We start from the raw sequence: 16,555 nt of genomic DNA on the forward strand, positions 1-16,555 counted from the left end.
TGGGGAACATTGGATTTTCACCCAGTAGGGATGGTGGGGCATTTCCTGTGTAGAACACTGAATATAAACTAGATAAAATTTAAAGAGTTGTGTGTGTTAGGGTAAGTGAAAAGCATTTTGGTGAGTTGCAGGCATTGTTAAATGGAGGCTTTAGAAGCTATGTTGTAGTTTTTGTTAAGGTTTGGTTTTTGATTTTGATGGTTGGGCCGCGAGTCCTATATTTTCCGTTTGTGACTACTGTTTTTCTTCCATAGGCTGTAGAGGGTTTATTAGATGCCACAAGTGGTGCTGATGCTGACCTATTGCTGCGCTATAGGGAGTGCCACCTTTTGGTGTTAAAAGCTCTTCAAGATGGCCGGGCATATGGGTCTCCGTGGTGTAACAAACAGATCACAAGGTTAGTAGCCATCTTAGAAGAGTACTATTTATTGGAGTGCTTTCTAACATACGTGCCCTGTTTGTGTCCAGAGATTTCCTTTTTCTAGAAGGTAAATGGGACATTTGTCCAATTCTCAGTACTGAGAATAGTTGATTGGTTGGCCTTTTCCCATTTGGTACACATGATGAGTATGGAAATCCAGTACCTTGCATTGGGGGATAAATTGTAGATCATTGGTTTTAGAGGGTTTCGATGATTTCATAGCAGTGGTGTTCATATATAAATATTTCAGTGTCTTAAGTGGAATGCTTTGTTTTCTAGGCTTTGAAAGCAAAACTTGAGTTATAACACTGGGCTGTCTGTTCTACTTTATTATTGGCTATTTTCAACCTTAGATACTAATTTGCAGTTGGTTCTCAAAGCATCCTTAGTTTGGAACAGATTACCATTGGATAAAACGGGTTATTTTACTTGATACAGTATGGTTAGGTCTTTTCTCTAAAGACATAATTTTTCTAGGTGCCTAATTGAATGTCGAGATGAGTATAAATATAATGTGGAAGCAGTGGAGTTGCTCATTCGCAATCATTTGGTTAATATGCAGCAGTATGATCTTCACCTAGCTCAGGTATGGAAGAAAGTTTGTTTTTTGTTTTTAAGATTTATTTATTCATGGGAGACACAGGGAGAAAGGCAGAGACATAGGCAGAGGGAGAAGCAGGCTCCATTCAGGGAGCCCAATGTGGGACTCGATCTTGGGGCTCTGGGATCATGCCCTGAGCTGAAGGCTCAACCACTGAGCCACCCCAGTGTCCCGAAGAAAGTTTCTTAAAAAGGAAAAGAGACTCTGGTTGTTGGGAAGTGTGTTTGCTTTAAGTGTTGTCTATCTTACATTGTGCTTTCTGTGTTGCCAGTCAATGGAGAATGGTTTAAATTACATGGCCGTGGCATTTGCTATGCAATTGGTAAAAATCCTATTGGTGGATGAAAGGAGTGTTGCTCATGTTACTGAGGCAGATCTATTCCACACCATTGAAACTCTCATGAGGATTAATGCTCACTCCAGAGGCAATGCTCCAGAAGGGTGAGGATGAAATGTTTTGGGATCTTTGTGTATGTAGTCTATGAAGGAGCTTTAGAAATGAATGTGCAGACTTACTAACAATACCTGTTAACAACTGCTGTACCTACAATATGTGGGGAAACTTTAGTGAGGCCTAAGTCCCTTGAAGTATGAAAGCTTAACTAATTGACAAGCCTTCTTGCTATAGAGCATGTAGTACACACAGTACTAGACTTGGTATTAAGAGCCCTGTGTTTAGGGCACTTTTAAAATCTGATTTTAGGCAAGTTGATTTATGTTTTCTTGAGTAAAATAGAAGTAAAATATCTCAAAGAATTGTTGATAAGATAAATAACAAACCATGGCACAGGGTAGGCAGACCGTCAATATTTGTTGACAATGAACATTAGCTCCATTTCAACTGGCACTTTTTGCGGTGGGGGGGGGCGGCGCGGCGTCAAGAAGTGGCATACCCAAGTTTGGTCATTTGCATGTTATGTGGTCATGAGTAAACCGAAGAACCCAAGGATAATTTTATGTATGGAAATCACTAAAGTGGTTTCTATTAAATAAACAACTTGTCCAACTGTATGTCTGTGAAGTCACAACCATGAGTAGACTGATTTTCACTCTGGATTTATTGTACTAGATTGCCCCAGCTGATGGAAGTAGTGCGATCCAACTATGAAGCAATGATTGATCGTGCTCATGGAGGCCCTAACTTTATGATGCATTCTGGAATCTCTCAAGCCTCAGAGTACGATGATCCTCCAGGCCTGAGGGAGAAGGCAGAGTATCTTCTGAGGGAATGGGTGAATCTCTACCATTCAGCAGCAGCTGGCCGTGACAGTACCAAAGCTTTCTCTGCGTTTGTTGGACAGGTAGAGCTTTTGGAAAGAAAGGTGCTTTTTATTCAACATAAGTAGGGTGTGATGCCTCCAATATTTAAGCTCAGTATTATGTACCTGTGGTCAGACAGTTTACCTCCATACTCATGTAAACCAAAAATGTCATCATCATTATTCTGTTAAATTGGTAAAGCCTATTTCTTTCCTGATCTTTGGACCCTAACCAGTAAATTCAACATTTCATGTCCCCTTTATTTAGTTCTACTTTATCCCATTTCAGTTGTCACAATTACAAAGTACAGTGGTTCAGATAATGAAAAATGAAAGTGCCAGATGTATGTAGTAATTTCACTAGCTCTATAATCAGTAGTGAGAGGATTATGGGCTAATAAATAAATAAAATTCTCATAGTAGCTCATGTTAAAAAAATAGGAAAACAAAAAACTTAAAATATTTAAATGGTAGAGCCTTTTATTATTAAGTAGCTTACTTACCTAAAACTGATTAACATATTCTTTTGGGAAATAGTTTCCAGTATTTATTTTCATTTGATTTGATCTAAATTGGACTTTGAGTTAAAGTGTTAAGAAACAAGTTCCTAGAATAATTAGGTTTGGAAAGAGTATTTGTGAACAGGATGAACAAAAATGTAGGAAAAGAACTATAGTACCATTTAGCATTCTGTTTTTGATCATTACTGTCTGTTTTTAGCTACTGTGAGGGACTCATACCCATTAGTCAGTGTGTCCTACTAATCATATTACTTAATGGCAAGAATGGTACTTTTGCTGAACTGGCCTTAGAATTCCTTTAGTAGAACTGTTCTTTGTTTAGGGAGAGATATTTATCTGGTTATTTCTGCAGATTGACCATTGTATTTCTTTAAACTGAGACCAAAGTTTAGGTGTGCTACCAAAGATTGCAAATTAGATTTGTTATCACATAAATGACAGTGGAATGTGGAAGAGCTGATTTGAATTTCAGAAGTTAAAGTTGAATTTACTTTTCAAGATGAATGTTAACTTATTTAAATAAATCATACTAAGTAGGTCTGTACCATAACAGAATTCTAAAATATACCTTAATGCAAAGCTGTTATTGAATGTTATAGTTTGATACCTGATTTGGATAGAAGAACTTTAAATCAGTTGGTTTTTGTAATCATCAGTATTTCATGGGTATGGATGTGGCACCTGTCTCAGCTCTTCCTGCTGGCTTATTTACTCTTGTTTCTTCTCTCTGTTTAAAAAAAGGAGAATTTATACTTTTTGTTCCCTTTTGCATCCTTTTGAAAATTTTTTCCTCCTTGTGTTCCCTTTTGATCACAGCAGTTTGTCTTCGTTACCACCACCCCCCCCTTAGTTTTTCAGATTTCAATGTACAAAACTCCCTCTGCTGACCTCCTGTCTTGCCTTAGGGTACATTAATGTCAATTCAGCTATTTTATTGCTTATTAAGGGACAATGAAATTGTTTTAAAGTTTCCAAGATAATGATTAAGTTTTCATTCTGGGCTTGGTTTCTTTAAGCACTGACCTTGCTCTCCGTATGTAGCCTTAACCTTTGTTATACTGCTGCCTTCTTATGTACTAGCCAAATAACTGCTCTGCTTTGCTTCACTTGCAAATCATGTCATAAAATTTGTACTTTTATCCTTTAACATTTTATTTTAAACTGTGAATTTACATTAAAATAAACTTTAGTTTTCATTGAAATAGCCAAATATGATCTGTGGCTATTTTCTTTGGTACCCACTTAATTGTACAAATTATTACTTGATTTTCCTGTTGCAGCTAGTTGGCGTTTTGAAAATTTTGTCATTGGTTAAGTCAGCTGGAAAAAATTATCTTAAATTCTGTAGGAAAGTGAAATATATGTAATTTAATTTCATACTTAGGGAAATGAGTTGTCTAGAATGTCTTTATATGATTTCAGTGGGTTCCTAAAAATTGTCTATTTGCCTAGCTAAATTTCCACAATATTTGGCTATGGACTATTGTTCAAAATTGTCATGTTATTATCTTTCTCAACTTTAGTCTTTTTTGTTCTCCATTAAACTTAAAACCGAGGAATTCTGTCACCAGTCCTTAATGGAGAAACCATTTTCATGGCACGTTTTTTAAAGTAAGAATTAGAAATGTGACAAGGAATAAATGAATATTTCTTAAGCATGAAAATTTAAAATTTGTGTATCTTACTGTGCTTTTGTTTTTTATATATGTGTGTGTATATATTATTGTTGTTGTTGTTCCCTTGTTAGATGCACCAGCAAGGAATCCTGAAGACTGATGACCTCATAACAAGGTTCTTTCGTCTATGTACTGAAATGTGTGTTGAAATCAGTTACCGTGCTCAGGCAGAGCAGCAGCACAATCCTGCTGCTAATCCTACCATGATCCGAGCCAAGTGTTATCATAACCTGGATGCTTTTGTCCGACTCATTGCACTGCTAGTGAAGCACTCAGGGGAAGCCACCAACACTGTCACAAAGATTAATCTGCTGAACAAGGTCGGAACTTGTCTTTTGCCTAAGTCTTGATACACTTAAAATCTACAACAGTGGTTCTCGGGGCCCAACCCGTTCCCTAAAACATTTAGTAACATCCCTTTTTCTGTCTTGAAATTAAATTATAATCACTAAATACTTGAAGAGTGTGGTGCCTTAACTAAAGACCAAAGATGGTGGGGGGAACAGGATATTTCAGTATGTTAATATTTGGTAATGACTGTCCTTCGCTGTGCAGTGGGAAAATCAAGTGGAATGCAGGATGGTCCTTTGACACATTTCTACAGCCTTGATGTTCCTGGTTGGCCCTCCATCTACTAAATGCCAACCATTTCACCTCTTGGCAACTTCACATCAGACCAGAAAAAATAGGTTTTTAGATTGTATTAACTAATAGAATATGATGTACCACGCTCATTTCTAGACCTTTTAATACTGGCGGGTGTTTGTGAAGAGTATACATCTCTGGTCCAAGATTATGGAAATTCAAAGAAAATACACAAATCTGCAGGCCACATCAAACCAGTGTTTGTTTGGCCCCCTTGGCTGCCAGCATTTAATTGTGTATTCAAACGTATATATCCTTTCTTTTAATGTGGGGCTTAAGAGTACGATAACAAAGTATGTCCAGTGAATGATAAGTGAATTATCTTCATAATTTCTAAGCTCTAATCTATGTACTCTGTAGGTCCTTGGTATAGTAGTGGGAGTTCTCCTGCAGGACCATGATGTTCGGCAGAGTGAATTTCAGCAGCTTCCCTACCATCGAATTTTTATCATGCTGCTCTTAGAACTCAATGCACCTGAGCATGTATTGGAAACCATTAATTTCCAGACACTTACAGCTTTCTGGTGAGTATTGTTGAATTTAATAGACAGTTCTTGTTAAGGATTGCTGTTTTAGTGGTAAAATTGAGAAGTAGTAATCTTGTGGATTTTGAAGCATATTGATTTGAAAAATAGCTTCCATGTTGTCTACTTACTTATGTTGATCTGTTGTTTACTATATTTAAGTTGGACCTTGGTTCTGACTAAGTCTTTTTTCCCTTCAGCAATACATTCCACATCTTGAGGCCTACCAAAGCTCCTGGCTTTGTGTATGCCTGGCTTGAACTGATCTCCCACCGGATATTTATTGCAAGAATGCTGGCACATACGCCACAGCAGAAGGTGTGGCTGCAGTTTATCTCCTACAGATGAAGACTGTAACTACTTGGAGCTTATTATTAGCACTCAGTCACTTAGTAATAATTGCACTTTTCCCAGGCTTAGTCGAGAATTATTTAATGTGGAGTATAGTTATGGAGAGAGGTTTAACCAGTACTTGACTGCCTCTGCCTAGAAGCCATTCCTCAATGATAAGGGTATTGCTTTTCCAAGTGTGTTGTGAGCCATCTGTATTAATCTCTCTTAAGGACTTTTATTAAAAAGTTGAAACCTGGGCAGCCCCGGTGGCTCGGCGGTTTCGCGCCTGTCTTCAGCCCAGGGTGTGATCCTGGAGACCCAGGATTGAGTCCCACATCGGGCTCCCTGCATGGAGCCTGCTTCTCCCCCTGCCTGTGTCTCTGCCTCTCTCTCTGTGTCTCTCATGAATAAATAAATCTTTGAAAAAAAAAAAAAAGTTGAAACCTTGGAGCACCTTTGTATAAAGCTTTGGATAATTAATGGAGCTCTACAGCCTGCCAGTTTTATAAGTTCTCACTCTAAATGCTAAAGCTCTCACACTCAAGGGTGAAGACCACTGGTCTATATTTGAAGAAAATTAGGATCAAGTTCTAGTAAAGAGTTTTTAATTGTGTAATTGCAAATAAACACAGTTAACATGAGAAATTTTTCTCCCACTTAAATGGGAGAAAATGGCAAATGAATACTGTAGAAAGTATCCTTGATTTGCCCTTCCAATTAAATGTGACTAATATGCTTGGCAGAAAAGAAAGATAATCCTTAAATTGAGTGGGTTTTATTTGGTATTCCAGGAGGAGGAACACAATAACAATAAAATTGTCCAAAAATAAACATGATTAATATAATTGGGAGATGGTGACAGTCCAAGTTTGGCTGAAAATAGAGGATTTATGTTGTGAACTTTTTGTAAACTGGATCAGGTTATTTGACAGGAGTTGGAAGTGGGGAAAAATGGTTGAGACCTAGGGCTTAATTAAAAGAGGGAATTAAAACAGACCTCTGTCAGTTTCTTAGTTGACTGTTCTGTGTTTTGTCTGAAATTTTCTCAGTTACCTCCTCCTCTTTAAATTTTGCTTACAGGAATTTCTGGAGAGCACCCCCCCCCCCCATGATTGATTTATCTTTTTTTTTTTTTAAGATTTATTTTTATTTATTTATGAGAGAGAGAGAGAGGGAGAGGCAGAGACACAGGCAGAGGGAGAAGCAGGCTCCATGCCAGGAGCCCGACATGGGACTCGATCCCGGGACTCCAGGATCGCGCCCTGGGCCAAAGGCAGGCGCGAAACCGCTAAGCCACCCAGGGATCCCCTGATTTATTTATCTTTAGAGAAAAAGAGAGCTAGAAATCCGAGCTGACTCCCCACTGAGTGTGGAACTGGCAGGGAAGCTCAGTCTCACAACCTGAGATTATAGCCTGAGCCGAAATCAAGAGTCAGATGCTCAACCAACTCAGCCACCCAGGCACCCCTGGAGCAATTTTGTTTTAAATACCATTTCTCACTATTGCCATAGTTACGCTTACTCCTTTTTAATGTCAGTCAGTCCTTAAGAGAGGTATATATGTCAGTATTCTCTAGTTATATTAGTAAGAGGAAGATAATAAGTCACAATGTTGCTGCTTGGGCAACTTTTTGGTGGTAAATCAGCAGCTGAGTATAATTATGACTCATGTATATTTCTTCCTTTCAGGGATGGCCTATGTATGCCCAGCTACTGATAGATTTGTTCAAATATTTGGCTCCTTTCCTTAGAAATGTGGAACTCACCAAACCTATGCAAATCCTCTATAAGGTAATTAATTTGGAGTTATAAAGCCTAATTTTTTTTTATTAAGTTTTCTGTTTTGGGGGTTTTTTAAAAAGATTTTGTGTATTTGCGAGAATGGGCAGGGAGAGGGGCAGAGGGAAAGGAAGAGGGAGCCTGATGCGGAGCTAGATCCCAGGACCCTGAAATCATAACCTGAGTTCAGGTCAGACACTTAACCAACTGATCCACCCAGTTACCCCAATTTTTTATAAAGCCTTTAAAGGATAACATATTCAGAAAAGTACAGAAATCAAATGTAATTGTGCAGTCAGTGCCTGAACAGGGATTCATAGGTTCAACTTTAGTGTATACTACTAGTTTACTAAATAGATATGTCCATTAACTCTTACACCAGGATATACCTATTATTGTCTGCTTTTTGTTTTAACTGTTTTGGGCAGTTGTACAGTAGGATCTCATTATGGATTTATTTTGTATATTTTTTTTTTTTCTTTTTGTGAGTATAGATTAGTCATTTGGATTTTAAGAGTTTTTTATTTATTCATTAGAGAGAGATAGCACACATGTGGGTGCACAAGCAGTGGGAAAGGCAGAGGGAGAGAAAGAAGCAGATTTCCTGCTGAGCTAGGAGCCTATCATGTGGGGCTCGATCCCAGGACCTGGAGATCACGACCTCAACCATCTGAGCCCCCCCTGGCACCCTGCCATTTGGGTATTCTTTTGTGATGTTCCTTTTATAGTTTTATGCTCATATTTCCACTAGATTATCTGTATTTTTTTTTTTTGTAGGAATTTTTCATGTATTTCTGGATATAAACCCTTTAATACATATTCAAACACTTGTCACTCTTGTGGCTTGCCTCTTAACTCCCTTAAACCTTAGGTGTCCTTTGAGGAATGGAAGTTTTCAAAAATAATCAAGTTTTTGCTTTCATTAAATGTTTCTTTTTTAAATCTCATGTAAGAAATCTTTGCCAATCCCAAATTGCAATCTGTTCTGCATACACTCTGTTCACTGACCAAGAAGCCATGTTACTCTGGCCTAGGTGATATGATCTGTCTCGTATTTATTTTTGTGTATGGTGAGGTTCTTTTCCTTCTTTTTCCTTTATGTTCCCACCCCAATATATAATAACAAGGCTTTTCAGTACCATTCTTCATTCCGTATTGAATTGATTGGGCACCTTTGTCAAAATAATTGACTATTTGTGTATGGCTGTCTTAGTTGATCTCTTTATCTGTTTGTAGAGGCCAGTACCAAACTGTCTTGATTCATAAAACTTATAAAGTCAGAGTTATCAAGCAGAGTAAGTGCTCTTCAACTTTGCTCTCTTTTAAAAATTTATTTTGGCTATTTTGTGTCATTTGCCATTGCATAAAGAACTGCAGTCAGCTTTGACTTTGAAAACTGGCTGGGATTTAGATTGAGATTGCAGGGGATTTGTAGATCACTTTGAAGAAAATAGACCTCTTAATAATATTGAGACTTTCAATCCTGAACATGTGTATTTCTATTTAGTTAGGTCTTTAATTTCTCTCTGCAGTGCTTTTGTAGTTTTCAGCGTAGAAGTTTTCAGCCTCTTTCTTTAGACTTATCTGTAGATATTTGATGTTTTTTGTAAAGTGGTAGAACAGCTTTTAAATTTTTTCGTATTTGTTGATCCTGTATAGAAACAAAATGGATTTTTGCCAGCTACCTTGCAATATTTACTTTCTCTGCGAGTTTACTTGTGTCTTTTGTGGGGAGAAGTATATTCTGTATACACAGTCATTAAAACTGCATATAACAGTGGGTTTTTGTTTTGCTTTTTACCTACCTTACTGCAGTGGCCAGGAACTCCAGGACAGTGTTGAATAGAAGAGTGATAATGGCATGCTTGTCTCATTAATGCTCCTTAAAAAAAACAAAAGCTTTCAGTAATTCAGCATTAAGTGTAATGTTTTTATAAATCTACGGTTTTGTTTTGCAGGTATCATTATCTAAATGAGGAAATGCCCTGCTATTCATAATTTGTTGAGTTCTGAAATCATTCAATGGGTATTGAGTGCCTTTTCAAGATTATGTAAAATATTATTTCTGGGGTCGCCTGGGTGGTTCAATGATTGAGCCTCTGTCTTTGGCTCCGGTCGTGATCTGAAGAGTCCTGGGATTGAGTCCTGCATCGGGCTCCCCGCAGGGAGCCTGCTTCTTCCTCTGCCTCTCTCTCTGTGTCTTGCATGAATAAATGAATAACATCTTTTTTAAAAAACATTTTTTCGGGCAGCCCTGGTGGCCCAGCGGTTTGGTGCCCTCTCAGCCCAGGGTGTGATCCTGGAGACCCTGGATTGAGTCCCATGTCAGGCTCTGCCTGCATGGAGCCTGCTTCTCCTCTCTCTCTCTCTCTCTCTCTGTCATGAATAAATAAATAAAATATTTAAATAAAAAACGTTTTTTTCTGTTAATAACTCCAACAAATACTTAAACTGCCATTGCATTTTGGGCCATTTGGTCATGATATATCATTGTGATTTCTAGTTACGATATTTAGCATTTTTGTGTGATTTTTCACATCAAGTTTTGGTGTCAATATTATGCAAATCTCATTGAAAGAGCTGGAAAATATTCTTTCTAAATTTATTTTTGAGATCATGAAAATAGTATTCATTTTTCCTTAAATATTTATAATTAAGTTTTTACCAGTAAAGCTATCTAGGCCTGGATTTTAATCTTTTCAAAAAACGAGCTTTGATTCATCTTTCCCTTCAGTACTTTTAAAACATGTAATTGATTTTGGCTCTTTTACTTTCTTGGTTTTCATTAGCTGCTTTTTCCATCTTCTGCAGACTTATGTCATTTTAATTACTTTTTGCCAGCCTCTTTGAGCATATACACTTAATGTATAAACTCCTCAGAGCTAGTTTTTGGTGATTTAAGCCTGTAATTTGTTACTGAGGTATATACTTTTGTATTTGCTTGTTACGTTCATAATAGTATAAATGTTACTCTCATTTCCTAACAATGTGGAAACAGCCAATGTTTTTCTCATTTTTAAAAAATAGGGCACTTTGAGGGTGCTGCTGGTTCTTTTGCATGATTTCCCTGAGTTCCTTTGTGATTACCATTATGGATTTTGTGATGTGATCCCACCTAATTGTATTCAGCTAAGAAATCTCATCCTGAGTGCCTTCCCAAGAAACATGAGGCTCCCGGACCCATTCACTCCTAATCTGAAGGTAAGTTCCAAACAATTTAAGGAAAAGAAAGTTTTGTCTTAGTATTTTAGTCCTTTCTCTGGTAGTAGACTTATTTAACCGCTTTCCTTGCACACACACACACGCACAAATTTGTTAGGTAAGGATGCTCTTTTGCGGGGGTAATCATGTTATTAATACTAAGCTTGCTGAATATTGGTTCACAGTATTTGCCTACTTGCTATTTTCAATTAATTTTTATAGAACCTCAACTGAGGTATTATTTGCTGGCTGGCCCTGATGGCATAGATTTGCAGGATAGATCTTTGTAATGCTCATATTTCATAGGTGTTTTTTTTTTCATAGGTGTTTTTTATGTCTATAGCCCTGATTTGGCTACTGTAATTTTTATGCATTTTGTCTATTTCAAATACATTATTTTCTTTTTAAAGTAACCAGTATGATGTTCTGTTCTGCTGGGGCATCTTTTCAAAGACTAGGGATCTTGGTGTGAGGAATCTCCTCTGTACTCTTTTGAAATCCAAGTCCAGGAAACAATTAGTAATATACATTAGACCTCTTCACAAAAGGTACCTATCCTGCCTTAATTTGAAAAGATAATTTATTATAGAATGAGAGATTTTTATCATTTTGTAGATAGATTCTTTTAATTAAAAATTAATAAAAAGTGGCAGCTTTTAACAAGACATTTACAATGTGCAGTTTATTTTTTTAAGGCAGAGAAAATTTGCTGTTAACTCCTACACATGCTTCTGGTTTTGATTATTTTATCTGTCTGGCAGGTGGATATGTTGAGTGAAATTAACATTGCACCCCGGATTCTTACCAATTTTACTGGAGTGATGCCACCTCAGTTCAAAAAGGATTTGGATTCTTATCTTAAAACTCGATCACCGGTCACTTTTCTGTCTGATTTGCGAAGCAACCTACAGGTTAATTTGTTTGCCTTTATAGAAAAACACTTAGGCCACCCACAAGACTATGTATAATACTATTTGGAAGTCAGTGTCTTCAACTGGATTTAAAATTTTTAAAACATACTATTTCTAATGGATGAGATTAACTAGATTATGCATTTTACTAGTTGTCTTATCACCAACACAAAGCTATTGCCTTGGAAGAGACAACCAGGAAATAGGTTTGTTTTCTGTAAGAATGTACTGCTGATGATTGGCACCTGTTAGTACGCTCAAGATTGTTTTAAATGGATTCTGGTTTAGTTTGCTATACAAAAGAGGACTTGAAATTGTGTTACCTTCCAGTCTTTCCACACCATACTACTTACCCCCTCCAAATAGAAGATTTCATTGAGTAATCTCCACACCTAATACGGGGCTCAGACTCAACCCTGTGATCAAGAGTCACACACTCCACCCACAGCCAGCCAGGCACCCCTCCAAATACTTTCTATAATTAAGATAATGCATAGTCTGACTTTACAAACTTTTTTTTTTTTGCTGGTACCTGTTGAAGCTTTGGCTTCCAAAGGGAACTCCTGTTTCTGTTATTGACCCAACCACCCTTAGGCTGCTGTGTATTTTGTTCAGCAACCTCACAAAGTCAAGCAAATTTCTAAAATTTAAATCAAAAACTGTTGAGAGCAGTTCACCTTTTCTGTGAAGGCATAAAAACGATTTAGAAATACTGAATCCTCTGTGAATAAGGAGCTTTCTGTTTTGTTCATTTAGGTATCCAATGAGCCTGGCAATCGTTACAACCTCCAGCTCATCAATGCACTGGTGCTCTATGTAGGGACTCAGGCCATTGCGCATATCCACAACAAGGGTAGCACGCCATCAATGAGCACGATCACCCACTCGGCTCACATGGACATCTTCCAGAACCTGGCTGTGGACTTGGACACTGAAGGTGAGTGAAGCCAGACAATTCTCAGAGTTAAGTTCTTTGCACTTTTTGCTACAGTCTGGTCATAAAATGCTTTAGCCACAACAAATATTTTGTCAACAGGTTTATGGCTCTATTAAAAAAAATTTCTTACTTTAATCCAGTTAACATACAGTGTTATAGCAGTTTCAGTGTATAACAGTAATACAACAATTCCATACATCACCTGGTGCTCATCCTAAGTGCATTCCTTAATTTCTATCACTTATTTAATCAATCTCCCCATCCGCCTCTCCTCTAGTAACTATCAGATTGTTCCTATAATTAAAAGTCTGTTTCTTGCTTTGACTTTTTTTGTTTTGTTTTTTGTTGCTTAAATTCCATATACATGTGAAATCATGTTATTTGTTTTTTCTCTGCTGGCTATTTCAATTGCATAGTATCTGTTTAATGCAGAAAACTGAGAAAATGTAAAGGAAAGAAATATCCAGAATCCTTACCACATCGCTTAATACTTCAATGTGTATGATTACAGTGTTTTTTAAGTGTGAAAATAAACAGCATTCCTTTTACTAGGCTCTCTTTAAAAATAAGCTCATTTTACATTGTTTTGTTAGTCTGCCTTTCCCCCCATTTATTAGTGTCTGTTAGGCAACGTATTAAGTATTAGGTATATACAAATTAATGCATGGGACTTTCCCTACCTGCTTTGCAGAAAGTTGGCAGTATAGTTTTTCCCATAAGTTGCATCTTGCATGGTGTAATCACATTTCTTTTGAGCTTCTAGATTCATTCTTACTACAGAGACTTCAGTAGGTACTAAGTACGTAGTCTTGCTTATTTGAACACACATATACTTTATTTTTTTAATTTTTTTTTTATTTATTCATAGAGACACAGAGAGAGAGGCAGAGACACAGGCAGAGGGAGAAGCAGGCTCTATGCAGAGAGCCTGACGTGGGACTCGATCCAGGGTCTCCAGGATCACGCCCTCGGCTGCAGGCGGCGCTAAACCGCTGTGCCACCGGGGCTGCCCACACATATACTTTATTTAAAAAAAAAAAACAAAAGACTTTTTAAAGTAGGCTTGAGCCCAATGTGGTGTTGTGGTGTTTGAACTCGACTCTGAGATCGAGTTGAACACTTTAACCCACTGAGCTATGCAGGTGCCCTTAACACACGCATAGTTTAGAATGGATGCCTACTTTGCTATCAGTTCTTGAGAGGTTAATCTTGAGATATACATACACTTGCTTGTCTATTTGTAGAAAGGATTTGAGATAGCTTAAAATCAAGATTTAACAAAATTGAATACCTGATTATCCAGAGCCCAGCAAAAAATTTTTAAAAAGGTAGCCCTTAGTGTTAAAGCTCGCCTGGATATAGCCATATGACACATGACTAATATCAAGCAGAGGCAGACAACCAAACCCAGTTAATACTTATTCCATTATAGTCTAAACTAGCAGTTGTTAAAATGTGGTCTGGAAACCCTTGAGGGTGTTCCGACCTTTTAGAAGAGTTGTAAGGTCAAAACTATTTTCAAAATAATGACAACATTTGTGTTTTATTGTTTTGTTTGCACTCATGTTGTCATGAGTATACAGTGGAGTTTTCCAGAGCTACATGAAACAATACTGGAACAGATTGAACACAGAGGCGGAAATAAGAATCTAGCTGTCTCCTATTAAGTGACATTAAAGAAACCTGTGAAATGTAAAACAGTAATATACTTACCTACATTGTTTTGGAAAATATTTATATGCAGTGGACCTGTTTTTAAATATTAAAAAAATTAATGTGGAAAATACAAAATAAACCCCCCAGAAATGGAAACATTGGGGACCCTAAGTACCACTGGTTGAAAGGATACTACGAAAGCCTGTATCAGAAAATCAAACCCTAGCCACTTAGAATGATTTAAGAATGATTTATCTTTTTTACATTGGCTTTTCACAGTAGGTTTGCAATAAACTAAGTTTTCTGAATTTTTAGGTCGGTATCTCTTCCTGAATGCCATTGCAAATCAACTGCGGTACCCAAATAGCCACACTCACTACTTCAGCTGTACCATGCTGTACCTTTTTGCAGAAGCCAACACTGAAGCTATTCAAGAACAGATTACAAGGTAAGGGAGAAGTTTTGATAATTCAAAGTAATGCCTCTAACCTTTTCTTATTAATCTTTTTTTTTTTTTCGTGTGCAGTGTTCATTGAGTATCTTCTACATGTCCATTTAAGACATCTTTTACATGTGTTAAATAGGAGATACAGTTGTGAATAAAATGGACATGGTTCCTGCCCTAGCAATTAAGTCTGATGGACACAAAATCACAAGCAGAGAATTATAGATTCTAATCATTACTAAAATAAATGGTTTTCAATGAAAGGTTGTTACCAGCATTTTGATTGTAAATCAACAATGTCTCAGGTGGTGATGACAAACTTTTTTTTTTTTAAATGACAGCATTCTTATCCAGAGTCTTGAATCTGCACAGGCCTATTAAAAGCCATGTTTCTTGTTTCTGTTTTTTTTAATATTTATTTATTCATGAGAGATGCAGAGAGGCGGAGGCATAGACAGAGGGAGAAGCACACTTCCTGCGGGGAGCCCAGTGTGGGACTCTATCCTTGGACCCCAGGATCATGACTTGAGCTGGAGGCAGGCGCTCAACTGCTGAGCCACCCAGGTGTTCCAAAAGCCACATTAAAGAGCTTGGGCTTTTCTTCATCCTCTAAGATGAGAGGTTTGAAGGAGAAATAACAAGATCATAGTTTTTTTTGTTTGTTCAATTATAGGAATCTATTGCAGATTGCTTGGACTGTGTATAGCATTGGAGATTGGACAGTAGGTGATAGAGATATATATAACACATTTTAAAAAGTGGGCCAGACTTTAAAAATGTGTCCCTTTACCCAATAGTCTGTGTTGTCTCATTATTAAATGAGAATGTTCTATTTGTGATTATAAAGCTATAGTGAACTTCTTGTACATAAATCTTTGTATTTTTATGGTAAATTTAGAAGTATAATTGGTTAGGGCAAAAGATAGGAAGATGTAAGCTAATAGTGACCACCATTCAGAAAAACAGCAATTTACACATCCACTGGTGGTAGAATTCATTTCCTCTTTCACTGTGTGCATTCTTTGAGTTACTTTCTGTGAACCATGTAATCTAATACTATCCTTTACCTTAACTTAGTTTTCTAGGCTCACTAATGGGAAGAGGCAGAATTTCTAATTCTAGAATCCATCTGCAGTAACCATGCTGTATGTAGACATTAATCCATTTGTCTTTTGTAAAGCTAATAACTTTTGCATGTGGTTTAGTAATCAAGGAGAAAAGTTAGGAAAAAAGGTAAAGGAAAAGTGTGGTTAGGTAGGTTTCGGGATTCCTGGGTGGCTCAGTGGTTAAGTGCCTGCCTTCAGCCCAGGGCATGATCCTGGAGACCCAGGATCAAATCCCACGTCAGGCTCACTGCATGAAGCCTGCTTCTCCCTCTGCCTATGTCTCTGCCTGTCTCTCTCTCTCTCTCATAAATAAATAAAATCTTTAAAAAAATAAATAAATAAATTTGTAGGTTTCTATATGCATTAACTAATCTTTTTTTTCTCCTTCAGGGTTCTCTTGGAACGGTTGATTGTAAATAGGCCACATCCTTGGGGTCTTCTTATTACCTTCATTGAGCTGATTAAAAATCCAGCGTTTAAGTTCTGGAACCATGAGTTTGTACACTGTGCCCCAGAAATTGAAAAGTGAGTTCAAAGTAA

The 16,555-nt window shown here is 37.3% G+C and overlaps 1 protein-coding gene and 1 long non-coding RNA gene across 25 annotated transcripts in view; one reads left to right on the forward strand and one right to left on the reverse strand.

Annotated features, from left to right (window-relative positions):
* The window catches only part of CNOT1 (CCR4-NOT transcription complex subunit 1), a 104,185-nt gene that overhangs the window by 86,411 nt on the left and 1,219 nt on the right, over positions 1-16,555 (forward strand). For 11 of the 24 annotated variants that reach the window (XM_072750096.1, XM_072750100.1, XM_072750098.1 and 8 more), the window contains 13 exons: positions 255-397; positions 899-1,007; positions 1,294-1,463; positions 2,092-2,323; positions 4,550-4,798; positions 5,484-5,647; positions 5,848-5,965; positions 7,670-7,771; positions 10,787-10,960; positions 11,722-11,871; positions 12,628-12,808; positions 14,780-14,912; positions 16,406-16,540. In XM_072750096.1, coding sequence (XP_072606197.1) covers positions 255-397; positions 899-1,007; positions 1,294-1,463; positions 2,092-2,323; positions 4,550-4,798; positions 5,484-5,647; positions 5,848-5,965; positions 7,670-7,771; positions 10,787-10,960; positions 11,722-11,871; positions 12,628-12,808; positions 14,780-14,912; positions 16,406-16,540 — 2,060 coding nt within the window. Of the gene's footprint in view, positions 1-254; positions 398-898; positions 1,008-1,293; positions 1,464-2,091; positions 2,345-4,549; positions 4,799-5,483; positions 5,648-5,847; positions 6,001-7,669; positions 7,772-10,786; positions 10,961-11,721; positions 11,872-12,627; positions 12,809-14,779; positions 14,913-16,405; positions 16,541-16,555 lie in introns of all 24 variants that reach the window. The other 13 variants (XM_072750090.1, XM_072750092.1, XM_072750091.1 and 10 more) reach the window with 3 other exon arrangements.
* LOC140597961 (uncharacterized) lies at positions 3,409-14,597 on the reverse strand. Its single transcript, XR_012000047.1, has 3 exons — positions 14,522-14,597; positions 9,565-9,641; positions 3,409-3,529 (listed from the first exon to the last, which is right to left on the reverse strand). It is a non-coding gene; the product is annotated as an uncharacterized lncRNA (long non-coding RNA).

This window comes from Vulpes vulpes, chromosome 2, assembly GCF_048418805.1.
Source record: "Vulpes vulpes isolate BD-2025 chromosome 2, VulVul3, whole genome shotgun sequence".
Taxonomy (NCBI): Eukaryota; Metazoa; Chordata; class Mammalia; order Carnivora; family Canidae; genus Vulpes; species Vulpes vulpes.